This window comes from Dreissena polymorpha, chromosome 13 (genome assembly GCF_020536995.1).
Source record: "Dreissena polymorpha isolate Duluth1 chromosome 13, UMN_Dpol_1.0, whole genome shotgun sequence".
NCBI classification, from domain to species: domain Eukaryota; kingdom Metazoa; phylum Mollusca; class Bivalvia; order Myida; family Dreissenidae; genus Dreissena; species Dreissena polymorpha.
The window spans coordinates 28,961,459-28,978,166 of record NC_068367.1 but is presented as its reverse complement, the minus strand read 5'-3'; the positions used below and the strand labels follow the sequence as shown (position 1 = coordinate 28,978,166).

General features: G+C 34.9%; 1 protein-coding gene across 1 annotated transcript; it reads right to left on the bottom strand.

The window, feature by feature from the left end:
• Nucleotides 1-715: 715 nt before the first annotated feature.
• LOC127855743 (succinate dehydrogenase cytochrome b560 subunit, mitochondrial-like) lies at nt 716-15,356 on the bottom strand. The gene is made up of 6 exons (XM_052391540.1): nt 15,315-15,356; nt 15,019-15,072; nt 10,973-11,092; nt 10,519-10,580; nt 7,551-7,717; nt 716-2,995 (listed from the first exon to the last, which is right to left on the bottom strand). The coding sequence occupies exons 1-6, from the start codon at nt 15,329-15,331 to the stop codon at nt 2,891-2,893; spliced, it is 525 nt and encodes a 174-aa protein (XP_052247500.1). The 5' UTR covers nt 15,332-15,356; the 3' UTR covers nt 716-2,890.
• Between the last annotated feature and the right edge of the window lie 1,352 nt (nt 15,357-16,708).

Genomic DNA, 16,708 nt, shown 5'->3' with positions numbered 1-16,708 from the left:
GACGGACGACGAGCTGGCTATGACAATAGCTTGGGTTTTCTCCGAAAACAGCCTCAATAAAAATTAGGCCATTTATCTTAATATTTTGGGCCTTTTATTATAAAAGTATTTGGCCATTTATCATTATAACATTTGGTCGTTGATGATTATATTATTAGACCATTTATCAAAATAGTATTCGGCCATTTATTATAATAGTATTAGGCCATTTATCATAAGAGTATTTGGCCATTTATCATTATAGTATTTGGCCATTTATCATAATACTATTTATGGCCATTTATCATAGAATAGTATTTGGTCATGGATCAGAATAGTATTTGGCCATTGATCATGATAGTATTTGGCCATTTATCATAATAGTATTTGGCCATTGATCATAATAGTAGTTGGCCAATTATCCCAATAGTCTTTAGTGATTATCATAATAGTTTTTGGCCATTTATCATAATATTATTTGACCATTTATCCTAAAAGTATTGGGCCATTTATCATAACAGTATTTGGCCGTAATATCATAATAGTATTGGGCCATTTATCATAACAGTATTTTCCATTTATCAGAATAGTATTTGGCCATTTATCATTATAGTATTAGGCCATTTCTTAGCGCATAATTGTCTGGACCAGTTTATTACGTTTGAACTTTAAGAAAGACTACAGGTATTTAATCCAGAGATACAATAACAACACGACACAGGAACTACCTAACAACTTTATATGGCTCAAACATTCACTTGTACAATAAATAATATTATCTCTGTAATACTGACTCATAGGCATCAAGTAAATAAACAAAGAGGTATGTGACAATATGTATAACATGTATACTCCCTGAATGAATGTCAGCAAATTTGTAAAATGCAATACTTGCGCTACAAAATTGCTCTATGCAATTTTTGTACAAGATATTATCACGAGATTTAGTTGTCATAACCACAAACAAGTACATCAATGAAAAAATAATTTTAGTGTAGAGACAAATTGAATAATACTGGTATGTATAAATCAAATAATAATATATGAAAATGCAAGCATGAATTCATATAAACAAATAAGAAAATATAACAGTTTACATTTGGTGCCAATAAAATATAACAAATTATTATACAGAGTTCAAATAATACAGTGTTTACATTCATTATTTTAATCCACTAACCCAAATAATTTTAAGTTAAACTGGTAATCATCATGTTCAATATTTGCTAGCCTCACCATCATAAAAACCTTGCTCTGTGAATACTTGGCTAATCAATGCATATAAAGTGGTCTAATCAATGCATATAAAGTGGTCCAATCAATGCATATAAAGTGGTCTAATCAATGCATATAAAGTGGTCTAATCGATGCATATAAAGTGGTCTAATCAATCAGGGGTTTTTTTTAGAAAAAGGGGAAGACGCTGGACGCTGGGTAAAAGGGGAAAATAGAGCGCGAAAGAGACATATTTGGGGAAAAAATAAAAACTGTTCATTTCAATGTCTATAACTCACCTACAGACTAAATGTTTATTTTTAGAAAAAGAGGCATGTCTCTGACCTTTTTGTTCTTAAACACATGAACAAGTATGATATTAAAGTCAAAGTCCTAAATAAAGTTGCAGGGGTAGATCTAATAATGGGAAATGTTTTTAACTGGGGCCGGGGGACGATGTTAATATTGTGATTTCAATTTCATGATGAATGGGTAGATGATTTAGATCTGCTACAGTATTGGAAGGATAAGGTGCGGCAGCTGCCGATTATGTACTTTCACTTTCACAATGTTCGATGTTTATTACATGTACCTCCGAGTTCTGCTGGGTTTCAACGGTTTTTGATGATTCATTCTTAGAAAATGCGTCGACGCAATTAATATTTTCCGAGTCCGAACGTTTTATTTCGTTCGTGTATGAACGCCAATTGTGAGACTTTTTTCTGTTTTAAAGTTTATATCTTGGCTTTCACATAACCCGGATGAAAATTCGACTGGTTTTCGGTAATTAATTGACGAAATGCCATTCTCGCGCAAGACCGGAATCCAGTAAAATAGTCCCATGATTAATACGATTAGTTGCCCGGTTTCCATTACGTAATTTAAGAGCTATATTTAGAATCATTGGTATTCCCAGATTTGAGTGTTCGTCGGGAGAGAGAGAGAGAGAGCGAGATCGTTGTACACGGTACAAATTGGATAAGTGTCGACTTCCCAAAAGAAAAAAACATTTCTTTGAGGGTAAAATATTATATATTGGTGAAAAATTACATTTTTGGAGGGAAAATTGTATTTTTAGGGGAAAAATTCTGGTAGGGGAAGACGCCGAATATCGGTGTCACTTTCTTAGTAAAAAAAACCCCTGAATCAATGCATATAGTGGTCTAATCAATGCATATAGTGGTCTAATCAATGCATATAAAGTGATCTAATCAATGCATATAAAGTGCTTGGCTAATCAATGCATATAAAGTGGTCTAATCAATGCATATAAAGTTGTCTAATCAATGCATATAAAGTGGTCTAATCAATGCATATAAAGTTGTCTAATCAATGCATATAAAGTGGTCTAATCAATGCATATAAAGTGACATCACAGGTTAGCCTGTGCACTCTTTACACGATAATCATCACTCCACTTTAATTGTATTTTCATAAGAAGGAGGCCTCTTTTTAGGGATAACCAATTAAGACGGAAAGAGACGTCCCTGATTAGCACGTGCGCACTGCAAAGGCTATTCTGGGAAGACACTTTACGGTCATGCATGAATCCAAGTTTTCCAAGAACACGTCTCATTATGTACACATATCTGATTTCTACTGTTATAGACTACATTAAATTTCGGTATCTCATAGTCAGGGCAAAGACTGATAGGGTGAAAATAATCTCCACAAAGTCTTGAGCAATGTTCCTAGGTTACAGACACATAAGCCCAGCCGTTGTGAGAAGTGTAGCTGCTAGCAAGGCATAGCCGGTCTGGTAAAGCTGCTCAGTCGAGTAGCCCTTTCCTGTGTCCCAGACCTGGAATTGAAGAACTACCACATTAAGTTTCACTTGAAACACATTTATTGAAGCTTAATTGAAGTGAAAGTGACTAGTCTAAAGGTTATTGAAACACTCAAGAGTCCCGAGTCTGTTTCCTGGGTAGAACCAGTACTTGGTGTCTTTGGGGTACATCTAAGAACGCTCCCACAATTGGGATCACACCCATGACCTCCCAGTTACTAGGCCGATAATGGCGACCTCTTCTACCACATTGCACAAACCTACCCAAATTTGAACCACAGGAATCCTTTGTACGGATGAATTTCAGATAAAATTTTATAATGTTTAATCTTTATATATACAATTTTTGATACAACACCTGTAATTGTACTGGTCCCCGGGCTAGATCAGTTGAGTAAGAGATAATTGATACAGGTAGCTGAGAGTCTGAATTGCATCATGGCATTATACATTTTGTTGGCATTAATGATAACCCATTCACACATACCTTATGTGACATGGCTGGGAATAAAACCCACGATCCATTGATACTTAACTACCCCGGTATTATTATGCTGTCATGTGATATTGTCTAAGAAGCATATTTAATTATATTATAAAACAAGTATAACATTATATATTTATTATGTTTTATAGGTATAAAACAAGAATACAAGAGCACCGCCTTGCGGGTGCAGACCGCTCATCTATTTTCTTTTTAAAGGTGAAGGGACTCTCATTTTCAATCACAAAGGAGGGAGGAGTGGAGTGAAAAGGGGTGTATAGTGTGGGGTTGTGGACATTTATTACATTATCTTCCAAAAAAGCGAAAAAAAAAAAAAAAAAAAATGGGGGGGGGGGGGGCGATGGGGGGGTTTGGGTGCGATGGTTGGACGGTATTTCAAACATAACAGTTTAAAAAAAAAAATGGGAGGGGGGGGGGGGGGGGGTATAGTGTGAGGGTGTGGTGGTAATTTGTGAGATGATCTTAAAAAAAAAAAAAAAAAAAAAAAAAAAAATTGGGGGGGGGGGGGTGGGGGGGGGTATAGTGTGAGGGTGTGGTGGTCATTTGTGAGATGATCTTAAAAAAAAAAGAAAAAAAAAAAAAAATAGGGGGGGGGGGGAGGGGGGAGGGGTGGGGGAGGGCACGGGGGATGGTTTGGGTGGAGTCTATTGTGGTATGTCAGGTAAGAGTAATTTCATCAAAGTATCAATCAAATCTAATCATAAATAAAGAAGTTATGGCAATTTTAGCAAAATTTAATAATTTGACCTTGAGAGTCAAGGTCATTCAAAGGTCAAAGTAAAATTCAAGTTGCCAGGTACAGTAACCTCATGATAGCATGTAAGTATTTGAAGTTTGAAAGCAATAGCCTTGATACTTAAGAAGTAAAGTGGATCGAAACACAAAATTTAACCATATATTAAAAGTTACTAAGTCAAAAAAGGGCCATAATTCCGTAACAATGACAACCAGAGTTATGCAACTTGTCTTTTTACTGTACCCTTATGATAGTTTGTGAGTGTTCCAAGTATGAAAGCAATATCTATGATACTTAAGGGGTAAAGTGGACCAAAACATAAATCTTAACCAAATTTTCAATTTTCTAAGTATAAAGGGCCCATAATTCCGTCCAAATGCCAGTCAGAGTTACATAACTTTGCCTGCACGGTCCCCTTATGATAGTTCATAAATCTTGCAAGTATGAAAGCAATAGCTTTGATACTGTAGGAATAAAGTGGACCTAAACACAAAACTTAATCAAATTTTCCATTTTCTAAGTATAAAAAGGGCACATAATTCTGTCAAAATGCATGCCAGAGTTATCTAACTTTGCCTGCCCAGTCCCCTCATGATAGTAAGTAAGTGTACCAAGTTTGAATGCAATAGCATTGATACTCACTGAGAAAAGTGGAACTAAACGCAAAACTTAACCAAAATTTTCAATTTTTTAAGTATAAAAAGGGCACATAATTCTGTCAAAATGCACGCCAGAGTTATCTAACTTTGCCTGCCCAGTCCCCTCATGATAGTAAGTAAGTGTACCAAGTTTGAATGCAATAGCATTGATACTTTCTGAGAAAAGTGGACCTAAACGCAAAACTTAACCGGACGCCGACGCCAACGCCAACGCCGACGCCAAGGTGATGACAATAGCTCATAATTTTTTTTCAAAAAATAGATGAGCTAAAAAAAAAAGAAAGAAACAGGAGATGTGTTCGTCAGAAACACAATGCCCCCTATTGCGCCGCTTTGAAAAAAAAATGACTTTTGACCTTGAAGGATGACCTTGACCTTGAACTTCCACTACTCAAAATGTGCAGGTTCATGAGATACACATGCATGCAAGATATCAAGTTGATATCTTCAATATTGCAAAAGTTATGGCCAACGTTAAAGTGTTTTTTTCGGACGGACTGACTGACATACTGACTGACGGACAGTTCAACTGCTATATGCCACCCTACCGGGGGCATAAAAACAAGACATGTGTTAGTCAGAAACACAATGCCCCCGACTGCACCGCTTTGAAATAAAATTTCTATTTATCATTTGGCAGGTATAGAAATCATCTCCCTTTAAAGCTTATTACTTCTCTTGGATTTTGTCCAATCCAACGGGGGGGGGGGGGGGGGGGGGGGGGGGTTCTTTAGAGTCAGATATCACTGACAACCAAGGCCTGTGGTTTATCAAAGAGATCATAGCCAGAGTTCATCATTTATCTATGGACATAAGTCCACAGGTATGTAATGAACCCTACCATTCACAAATTAGTACAGGAAAGAAAGGATCATTATATCATTTAAAAATAACCTTTGACAAATCAATCATTTCAGTTATAAATATTATAATCAAAATAAAAAATCTGTACAGTAACTGTGAAAAGAACTTAAATTCTTGTTAAGGAAATATATAATCGGAGATTTATATTTATATAGATTACTTCCCTTGAAAATAATTGTCTCTATTTTTAGTAGCAAATAATTAAAAGCCACTACCGTGACTGTAGATTCACCACTCAAAATGTGCAGCTCCAGGAGATACACATGCATGCCAAATATCAAGTTGCTATGTTCAATATTGAATAATTATCTCCCTTAAAAGCTTATTACTTCCCTTGGATTTGTATTTTTTTACCTTAGACCTTGAAGGATGACCATGACCTTTTACCACGATGTGTTTGTCAGAAACACAATGCCGCCTACTGCGCCGCTTTGATTTATTTAACAAAAATATATAATTTGGCAGGTCAGATAATTATGTCCATTTAAAGCTTATTACTTCCCTTGGATTTGTTTTTTTTACCCCGTGACCTAGTTTTTGACCCGGCATGACCCATATTCAAACTTGACTTAGAATTTGTCTAGATACAACTTCTGACCAAGTTTCATAAAAATCGGATGAAAACTATTTCAATTAGAGAGCGGACCAAAAAGTGTGACAGACTGACAGACGGACAGTGCGAAAACTATATACCCCCTTTTCTTCGAAAGGGGGCATAAAAAACTAATCCACAACTGGGCTCGAACCACTGATCCTCGGAGTAAAAATCAAGCGCTCAAACCACTCAGCCATCCGTACTTGCATAGCCCGAGATATATTTTAATTACGCTATTTATAAGCAATCTTCGTAATGTCACAAAATATAACAATAGATCTCTCCAAATTATTCAATCCTTTGGTGTTTGTAATTCTTTGTAATTGTCAATGTTGTTTTTTTGTGTCAAATGATGCATATAATGGATATTTAAGATCATGGTAAATGTTCAGTATTACTATTTCCTTGCAAAAATCATAACTACAACAAAAATTTGTGAAACTGAAACATTTGTTTTTAAATTTTGTCAATTTTCCTCAACGTGAAAATGTCCCTTTATAAGAACATTGATAAGATCTTCTGTTCTTCAAGTTTTCAACAGACTGGTTTATTATGTTATTTGGGTTCCAGCAAATCTTTATTGCATGGATCAATCCAGGATTTAACAAGAGATGTGTTTGTCAGAAACACTATGTCCCCTTTTGCGCCGCTTTGAAGCTATATATTTGACCTTTGACCTTGAATGATGACCTTGACCTTTCACCACTCAGAATTTGCAGCTCCATGACATACACATGCATGACAAATATCAAGTTGCTATCTTCAATATTGCAAAAATATTCATTAAATGAGCGATTTTGACCCATATATTTGACTTTTGACCTTGAAGGATGACCTTGACCTTTCACCACTCAAAATGTGCAGCTATATGAGATAAACATGCATGCCAAATTGCTATCTTGAATATTGCAAAAGTTATTGCAAATGTTAAAGTTGGGGCAAACAAACAAACAAACACACAAACCAACAGACAGGGCAAAAACAATATTTCCCCTACTATAGTGGTGGGGGACATAAAAAGGCAAGATGTTCTTTGCTGAAAGAGGCACCTACAACTTCCTTCTTCCTAAATTATAAAGCATAATTCACTCCCTTCGTGCAAAGATGAACCAGGTGATATTAAAATTTAATGTCACATGGTACCTTTTTTCACCGATCGGGTGATATATTCTTTAAAACAAATAAGGGTACTAACTTCCCAATGTACTCACAAAATGTCTTATGCTGGCCCAGAAATGGAAACTGAAGCAGAAAGCCAGGTTCAGCTTGGCAAATATAACCCCACTCTGAACTAATGGACCAGAGTTCTGTAGAAGTGCATAATAACCCGCGAAATCCTTTGTGCCGAACAGGTAGATCATGGGCGCAGCAAAGAAAGCTGAAAATGGCATTAAAAGACATTGAAATGTTAGGAATATTGATCATGTCTGATAGATACATTAACTGATTTTCAAAAACATAATAAACAAGAACTGCTTTGAAGTGAGTTTGTGAAACACAATGCCCCCACAGCGCTTTGAAGCAGCGCCACAGCTACCCGTATTTATATATAATAAAAGAAAATTGTTAAGTCCAAGGCCCATAACTTCGCAAACAAAAGCACCGCATAACGGGTGCCACGCTCGGCTGCGAAAGCTTGTCAGATTTTTTTGATTTTTTTTTAGAGGTCACAGTGACCTTGACCTTTGACCTTGTGACCCAAAAATGGGTGTGGGGTGTAGAACTCATCAAGGTGCATCTACATATGAAGTTTCTAAGTTGTAGGTGGAAGGACTTTGATTTTAGAGCCTATGTTCAAAAACTTTACAAACCTTGACACGGACGGCGGACACGAGGAGCTGGCTATGACAATACCTCGGGTTTTCTCCGAAAACAGCCGAGCTAAAAATCAATGGACTGGAACAAAACTCACACTGCATCTTAAAGTCATGTAAGTGGACTTGCAAACCTAAAATTAGCTAAATATCTGAAAGTGTTTCTAAAAAAACTTCTGAAAACGGGTATTAAAAAGAAAATTTCTTAAGTCAAAGGCCCATTACTTTGCCAAAAATCCAAAACTTTTTAGGTGGAAGTTACGGGTTTCACAAATGAAGCTCTTGGTCTTGGACAACAAACCAAAATATTTAACTTGTCTTTGAACAAAATTCATTCTTCAGGACAAGCTGATATGTTGTATTTTTGTGCCCTGTTGCAGTGCCTTGTCCCTTCTTAGAGAATTCCATTTTTCACAAAGGTTCGCACAACCAATATTTAGAAATTTGCAACTTAAGTTTTCACAATTTTAAACTTTGTGACTTAATCTTTTACAAGTTTGAAAAGTTTGTGAATCATTTTTTACTAATTGAGGGGCCAAAGCCGCTTTACAAAAACCAGAAAAAAGCCCTGTCTAGGTACGATGACCACTTATCAAACTCACATGTATTAGGAATAAGGAACTAATCCGATTTGCCCACATGAGAAGTGTATTTACTAACCTCTGCACCTACCAATCATATACATGTTAGTATTTACTTATCAAAATTTCATACCATGAATTATAACCAGATTTTTGTAAGTTTTGGGACAATTGTAATTAAGTGGGTTTGATCCTTGCTTGTGTGAGTTCAATATATCTTCTTTGATGACACAAAGTGCTGGTTCTACCTAGGACAATACATATTTCAAGATACTTCAGCACAATTTTACACTTTGAACGCTAAGTATGTTTACTTGACTTAAAGTTCTGGTTCTACCCAAAATATTAAATATCTCAAGAGCCTCAAGCACAATTTTACACTTTGAACACTACCGTAATTACTCTATGTTTTCGGACACTCTAAGTTTTCAGACACCCTTTTTTTTAGCAAAAATAATTATTTTGCGTGACTCATAATTTTCGGACAAACAAGTTTTCGTCTATAATTAATGTCTCTAAGTTTTGGACAGTATTTTTTACAGCGCTATTTTACCAAATTTCGGTCCTGTTTTGGATATCTAATGACACTTGGATCATGGGGTTTTACAACCAGATTAACATCATAAAACATGGCAGGTGCATACCTGAGGGCAACGGACCATTATATTTGTGTTATTGGGTAAATAACCTTGTAAACCGGTATTAAACAATGGTTTCGCCCGATAGCAAAAGCGTTATGACAATTACCAGGGCTAGTGCCATTTCACAGTTCTATTATCTACCGCAATGGTACTACCCCTTCTCAGTAAAATAACTGTGACAAATACTAAACGCTTCAAAGTGTGATGCACCCTATTGCAAGTTTTACGAACAATGGAAGGTGTTAGACAACAACTATCGGAAATGAACAAACAAAGAATTCATAGTTTGCTTTTTTTTTATTGCCTTAATTACAGGTTCTTACTAGCAATATCAGTACATCACATGCTCATCTTGAACTCGTTGGTCAAAGCACAAAATTGTAGTAACTTTCTGTCAAATAAATTAAGCATTTAAAATTATTTAAAATGCAGTGCAAACATATATAACTGTAATTTATACCTTACGGCATGTTATTTTACAAGCACGTGCTATTACCGGTAGTCGTTGATACAAATGACGCTATTTTCGGACACTTCAATTTTCGACTCTTAGTTTTCGGACACCTGTATTTTGTAAATATTTTTCGTATCGAAGTTTTCGGACACGACACGAAAAAAAAAAGTAAGTGTCCGAAAAAAAAGAGTAATTATGGTAAGTATGTTTACTTGACTTAAAGTTCTGGTTTTACCCAAAATATTAAATATCTCAAGAGATTCCAGCACAATTTTATACTTTGAACGCTGAGCATGTTTACTTGACTTAAAGTTCTGGTTCTACCCGAAATCTTAAATATCTCAAGAGACTCCAACACAATTTTACACTTTGAACGCTAAGTATGTTTACTTGACTCAGAGTTCTGGTTCTACCCAAAATATTAAATATCTTAAGAGCCTTCAGCACAATTTTACACTTTGAACGCTAAGTATGTTTACTTGACTCAGAGTTCTGGTTCTACCCTGGGCATTAAATATCTCAAGAGACTTCAGCACAATTTTACACTTTGAACACTAAGTATGTTTACTTGACTCAAATTGCTGGTTCTACCCAAAATATTAAATATCTTAAGAGCCTGAAGCACAATTTTACACGTTGAACGCAGAAAATATTTTCTATTAACTAAATTGTAATTGTTAACTTCAAACCTCCTGTGACGATACTGGCCGTGATTCTATTTGATATCGACAACATCATAGGGATATGATATCTGAAAACAAAAAGTTACAGGGTTAAAATGAATGTTAAGAAAATATAACAGCATATCAAAAGAGATGTATGGGAGAAAAACTATAATTACTGTACTTTTTATGTGGTGTTACTAACTTTCTTAATTAATTTTAACAAAATCAGTTATACTTTTTGTAAACAGATAAACAACATTGTGCATTTTGGGGAATAATATATGTTTTGCCCAAATTTGCAGCAAAGATTTATATTAAATATGTTATATTTTAAGTGGCTCAGTCATTTTACACCCAAATTGTCTACAGCAAATACACACTTGTATTATCAGAGGCTACCACTATTAAATTGTTGAATTATTTCTGTAAAAAAAATATTGTAAAAGCTTCAAACTTGACAAAACTTGCCATTTCTTACTTGTATATACTAAGATGTGGTGAAAGTGGTCTGTTCCTTTGACTGTTTTTCTTCCAATACTTGTCCATCTTCGTCCCAGCTTTCTCAGCTGATGTGGATGCTGATGTACAGGGAACCACACTGAAAATTGTTGTCACATTTCAAATTGCCTTCTTTAAACAAGCATTGATCTGGGAAAATAGGCTTAAGAATAAAATGTTGTCCAGGATTAGCAGCGATTTTTTTTGTCCAATTGGGAAAAGTACCTGTACCGGTCCAATTGGGAAAAATTGAGTCATGAAAGCCTGAAATTTGGGAAAAATCGAGTCGTGAAACTCTCAAATTGGGAAATTGGTGTACATGTATTTGATTTTATGCTCCCAAATACTTTAAAATTGATAACTAAGTGTTTTCAAGCTGTCAATATTATATTTAGCTAAGTTCAAACCATAGAGCTGATTAGGGAAACTAACAAAATGTTGCATTTTCCAAAAAAAAAATTATATTTTTTTTTTAACTTTAATTGGGAATATTTTGAACGGCAATTGGGCAATTTGTAGTTTTTTTAGAAATTGGGAACGTGCCGTTAACCGGTACTTTGTAAAGAAGGAAAATAATCGCTGATTAGACACCACTTTCTGGTTTTATTGTATTCTTGTATTAAAGGAAATCTCATGTTAACGAAAATCATGTCTAGGCACACATGTGATTGACGAATAATGAAAAGTTCTAAAATACTGTATTTTTTTACAAGTATTAGTTTATATTGATTAAAATACCACGACTGGTATATTATATTACTTGAAACAAGAAATATCTTTAAAAAGATATACGGTGTTGATGTTTTAATGTTTTGCGACCCGTGAAAGGAGACGGAATGATGTGACCATGTATTTTAATGAAGGTAGTGATAATATATTTTAATGTCTTAACAAATAAAAATGAAGAACAAGAAGATGTGACAATAAGTATTGCAATGACTAGGTTTTCATAATTGAACGAGTAATTTATTAGTTTCATAAAGAAAAGAAAACATATTCGCCACTTAAAAACTATGAACATGATGTTGGAAATGAAAAAAAGAAAATGTGTTATAATGTGTACAGATGTTAGTGGAATGTAGACATAAAAGACTCAATATTGCAAGCATCATAGTGATATGAATTTTTTGCAGAAAAACAGAATTTTATATAAAAAAAATTAACAAAACAAAGTACAAAGAAACATATTTACACTAATAAACGCAAATATGGATTATAATAAATCAAAGACAGATACATTTCCAACGCCTATATATTTCCTTAGTATCGCGGGCTACCGCTCACAAACCCCCGGTTTGTAAATAGTGGCAAACAACTGTGTACCGGTAAATGGCAATCTAGCCTGTTTTTGTTGTGTTTTTGTAGTGTGGCCGCTAAGGCATGTGAACAATAGATTCTTTTAAATGTACAGAGTACTACAGACAAGTGATTAATGCTATACTGCTTTGTAAACTAAGGAGAAACGTTTTGATGTAATATTTAGAGGATGTTTTGTATTATGACAGTTTTTAATTTATTGTAATTTACATGTAATTTACAATATATTCATATTTCAGTTCAAATGATATGCATCCAATGTTTTAGTATAGGAACCAGACTACCAATGTTTACGGTGATTTTTGTATTATTAGCCAATGCACAATTCGGATTTATTCATTTCCGACCTATCATGAATGAAGGTCATCTAAGGTCAAAATAAACGTTAAACAGCTACGCAGAAAAAGTTGTTAAATTTTCATGTTTTCAGTATATTAGGTAATTAATGTTACTGGGTACCAGGTAACTAAGGTACTATAAATGACGCAAGTAGATTGATCATCATCGTCACATGGCAAACCCAGGAATGCAAATTGTGCATGGGTATTGAATTGTATATATTTTATATATAAAATGATCGATCTACTTGCGTTATTTATAGTGTATATCGTTATGTCACATAATTTCGCGAAATACTTTCGATTTCACATTGTGAAATTTTATTACAGAATATACTGAAAATATGAACTTTTTTCAAGTAAGGTAATATACCACTCGTGATATTTTAATCAATATAAACTTATAATTGTAACAAAATACCAAGTTATGATGCAACTTATTCATCATAATTTTGATATTGACCTTATCGCAACATCCGGGCACTTGCGACAGTTAGAGTTACATGCCCCTTGACGACGGTGAAAACAAAAGCGCTGTCGCCATTTTATTTGCATTGAAATATTTAACACTGCTCGCAATTTACTTAAGTTAAGGCACATCTTCGCGACCATTTTTTAGAATAAAAATACCCAGAAATAGAAATTCTTTCATTATAAATTTCATTTAATGAACGAACACAAATAAGGATGAAAACAAACAACCAATACATTTTAAATATATGCAACATATAGTAGCTGATTTGAACCTCTATATTTGTTACCTTATTACCTTGTTACGTATTAAATAAATTATCATGATCAATGTTATTGTTTTTTTTTATTTAATTCACACCAATTTCGACACTTTTTGTTTCCGCATGTTAGGTATTTGAATGCCCCTTTCTTCATCACAAACCGATTATCTCGTTATGATCGGATACTGTCCAGACAAAGAAAACACGGTGTCATAAAGCCAGCTGGGTACCTATACTTGGGGCTCTGCATAAACCACATGTGGTCATTAAACCTAATTTATGATACCTCTATGTCATCTCTTGTCATACTGAGCAGTCATTTTAGCCAAATTTTTAATGCCGAAATAATTGAATATACAGTTGCTTTAAAAAACACGTTGACACCTTAAATAAACATTTAATTAAATTAAATGCAATATTTTTCAATTGATTGTTTGCATCAGTCTTAAAATCGTGTTAGCTTTTGTATTCTGGTGTTTAATTGCCCCTTTGTTTTGCATAATCCGATTATCTGGTTTTGATCAAATATTGTCCAAACTTAACTGACAAAAAGGTGTCATAAACCACACTGGGTGGTCCAGACAGTGTCATTTAACACGATAGATGCCACCATGTCTCCTCTTTCTTGTAGTATTAAGCAGTCATTTGGATGAATAATTAACGCCGATGTACTCAACAGTTGCTTAAATTAGATATGTGAAATATGGTCAAATATAAAGTCATGTCCAATTCAGATTATCAGAAATTTACACCGTAAAGATACTAGCCCGATTAATTTATTAAAGTATTTAATAATTATAAAATTTACGTAAAAAAACAAGTCACGTATTTAGCGTGTATCAGTTAATTAAAAAGTCGTCATTCCGTATTAAGATTTAATGTTACGACAATAAACGGTCGAGCTCATAAAAAAGAAATTACGTTTGACAGCAACGGGGGTAAATAATGTTTGAAAAACAAATATTTATACAGATATATGTGTGTTAATTTTAATATTTGTCACTCATCGTACTCATTACAGTGAACACAACTAAGGCTTTCAGTAAGTCATGTACCAGATGTCCCTACGTATTTTACAGCTTCACATTAGCATGATAAATTGACATAGTAGAAATATAATAATAATGTTCCAAGATGAATGAACCCTGAAAAGAACGACAATACTCATTACATCAACATCTACAAGGATACTCCCATTATTACAGAATAAACGAATTTACCCGGTGTCTCAGTGAGAAAGTTAATCATGAATGTCGCCGCACTCGATCATCGGCCACTTGGTCGGGTCATTTTTCCAACATCCAGCTTGCAATTTGTACGGACATGACATTCATTTAGTCCAATTAGTTTTATTTTCTGATCATATCGGGCTTTCGAAGTGCAATCTAACCCTTCATAATAGTCAAAAGACATTTTAAACACCAATTACAGGACATTTAATTACTTATCGACTTACCAATAGGAATGCAATTGACGAAATATCAGCAGAGGTGCTCAATCAGCGTAGTAAATCGACCGTATCTAGGGCATTGTTTTCACCGTCGCTAAGGGACTGCCCCTTTTGTGACGTCATCGCGATAAGGTCAATAAAAGGCTTCCGATTTGCTATTTGTATTTGTTGAATTTAAATTGCTCACCATTTTTGAAGGCACGCCAACCTTCCAAACAGCTGTTGGTTATTTAGTCCAAGCCTGAAAATCAACATTCTAAAATCAGAAACAAGACAACTTCTAAGTTCTAAATTGTAATGTCGTGTTGACATGACCTCGAACCAAAGTTACATAACGGGTTTTTAGAAATTACTATTAATATTAGACTATGATTCGCAGTTTTTATAACTGAGATTAATAAACTGTTGTTTTAAAGTTTTCGCACAATTGTTAACATTTGTTCATTTAATTTCAAGACATGTTTAAGGATTAATAAACATTACCTCAACGCCGATGCCATTGCTGATATGTTGACAGAGCGCACATTCAGGTTACAATATAGTAAAGGATTGCGCTGAAAAGGTTACATTCCACTGTAAAATGGCAGAAAAAAAGGTGCAAAACCAGTCATTTTTTTATACGAGTGGAGTTCTTTCTTGCCAATCTCATGACTTGCCTTTGTGTTGTTTAAATCGATAAAGCTTAAAACGCCCGTGAAGAAAATGTATAGTTTAAGGTCTCTATGTTCAAAATAGTGCATGTTTAGACGTAAAAGTTGGCTTGTGTAAGGAAAATATGTGGCATATTGTGATATTGAGACCCGGCTTGAATAAATGTGATTCCGTTCGTCCTTGCTACGTGTTTCCCCCGTGTAACGCTCACCTCGTAAGGCTTATTGGGATTACAGCCCAAAAAAGCAGAAAGGTTGACACAATCAACGCCCTTTTGTTAAAAAGGACGCTAATCTTACATCTTTGAACATCTATATTCATTATACGCAATATACTACAGGGAAAATGGACCCGGGCGAACACGTAAAGAGGGTGAACTATGTGTGCAATATTAAATCAGAAAACCGGGAACCGTCAAGTTTGAAAAGCAGACGGCATGGTATGTGCAATGGTTTTAAAACTAGAACACGGTCGTCAAATGTACCAAATGTCAAATGTACCACCAACTGAGAGTTATACATCGGAGCGAGATACACATTTGTAACGATGCTAAGGTACGACGAGGCAGCTGCCGCGAGTTGCATTTTCGTACCAACAGCAAAATATTCGTTGTCAGAAAATCGATTGTCAGGTTAATGCCAGTTGCTGCATAATAAAATTATTTACTGCAACTACAGGAAACGTTTAAAAAAAGCATTATACCATCTTCGTCGGTTGTTTAAATTTGACCATGTTCCGTATGCAAAGCAACGCGTGCCTTCTACTACATTTGCGATACTGAATATAGAAGTGCCATATGTTCTCAGAAACGTGTTGCATATTAATTATTGCCCTTCAGTTCTAGATTACGCAAATGTAGCTTTTATGCACTACTACATGTTGTTTGGGACGACAATTCAACCGAAGTTTTAGAACGAAGAGGAATCTCGGAGTTGACTTCAAAGTCTGTTCAACGCCTTCAGTAAAGCTCAATCGGTCGCTGTCGGCTTAGGTACCGGTACTACTTACCGTATAACAGCTACGTCTCTGCTTAAAAGTATCCCGTGTATCCTTAGGTTTAAAATAATGTACTACGGTTACAGAAAATATGCTTAAAGGCAACCGACTATACTCCTGGGTACTTTTTGGTATATTTTGCTTGTTCCCGTGGCGTCTTTTGTCGCGATTCCCCATAAGAACGCATTATGAATCATATTCCGATTCTTTGGGGGGGGGGGGGGGTAACA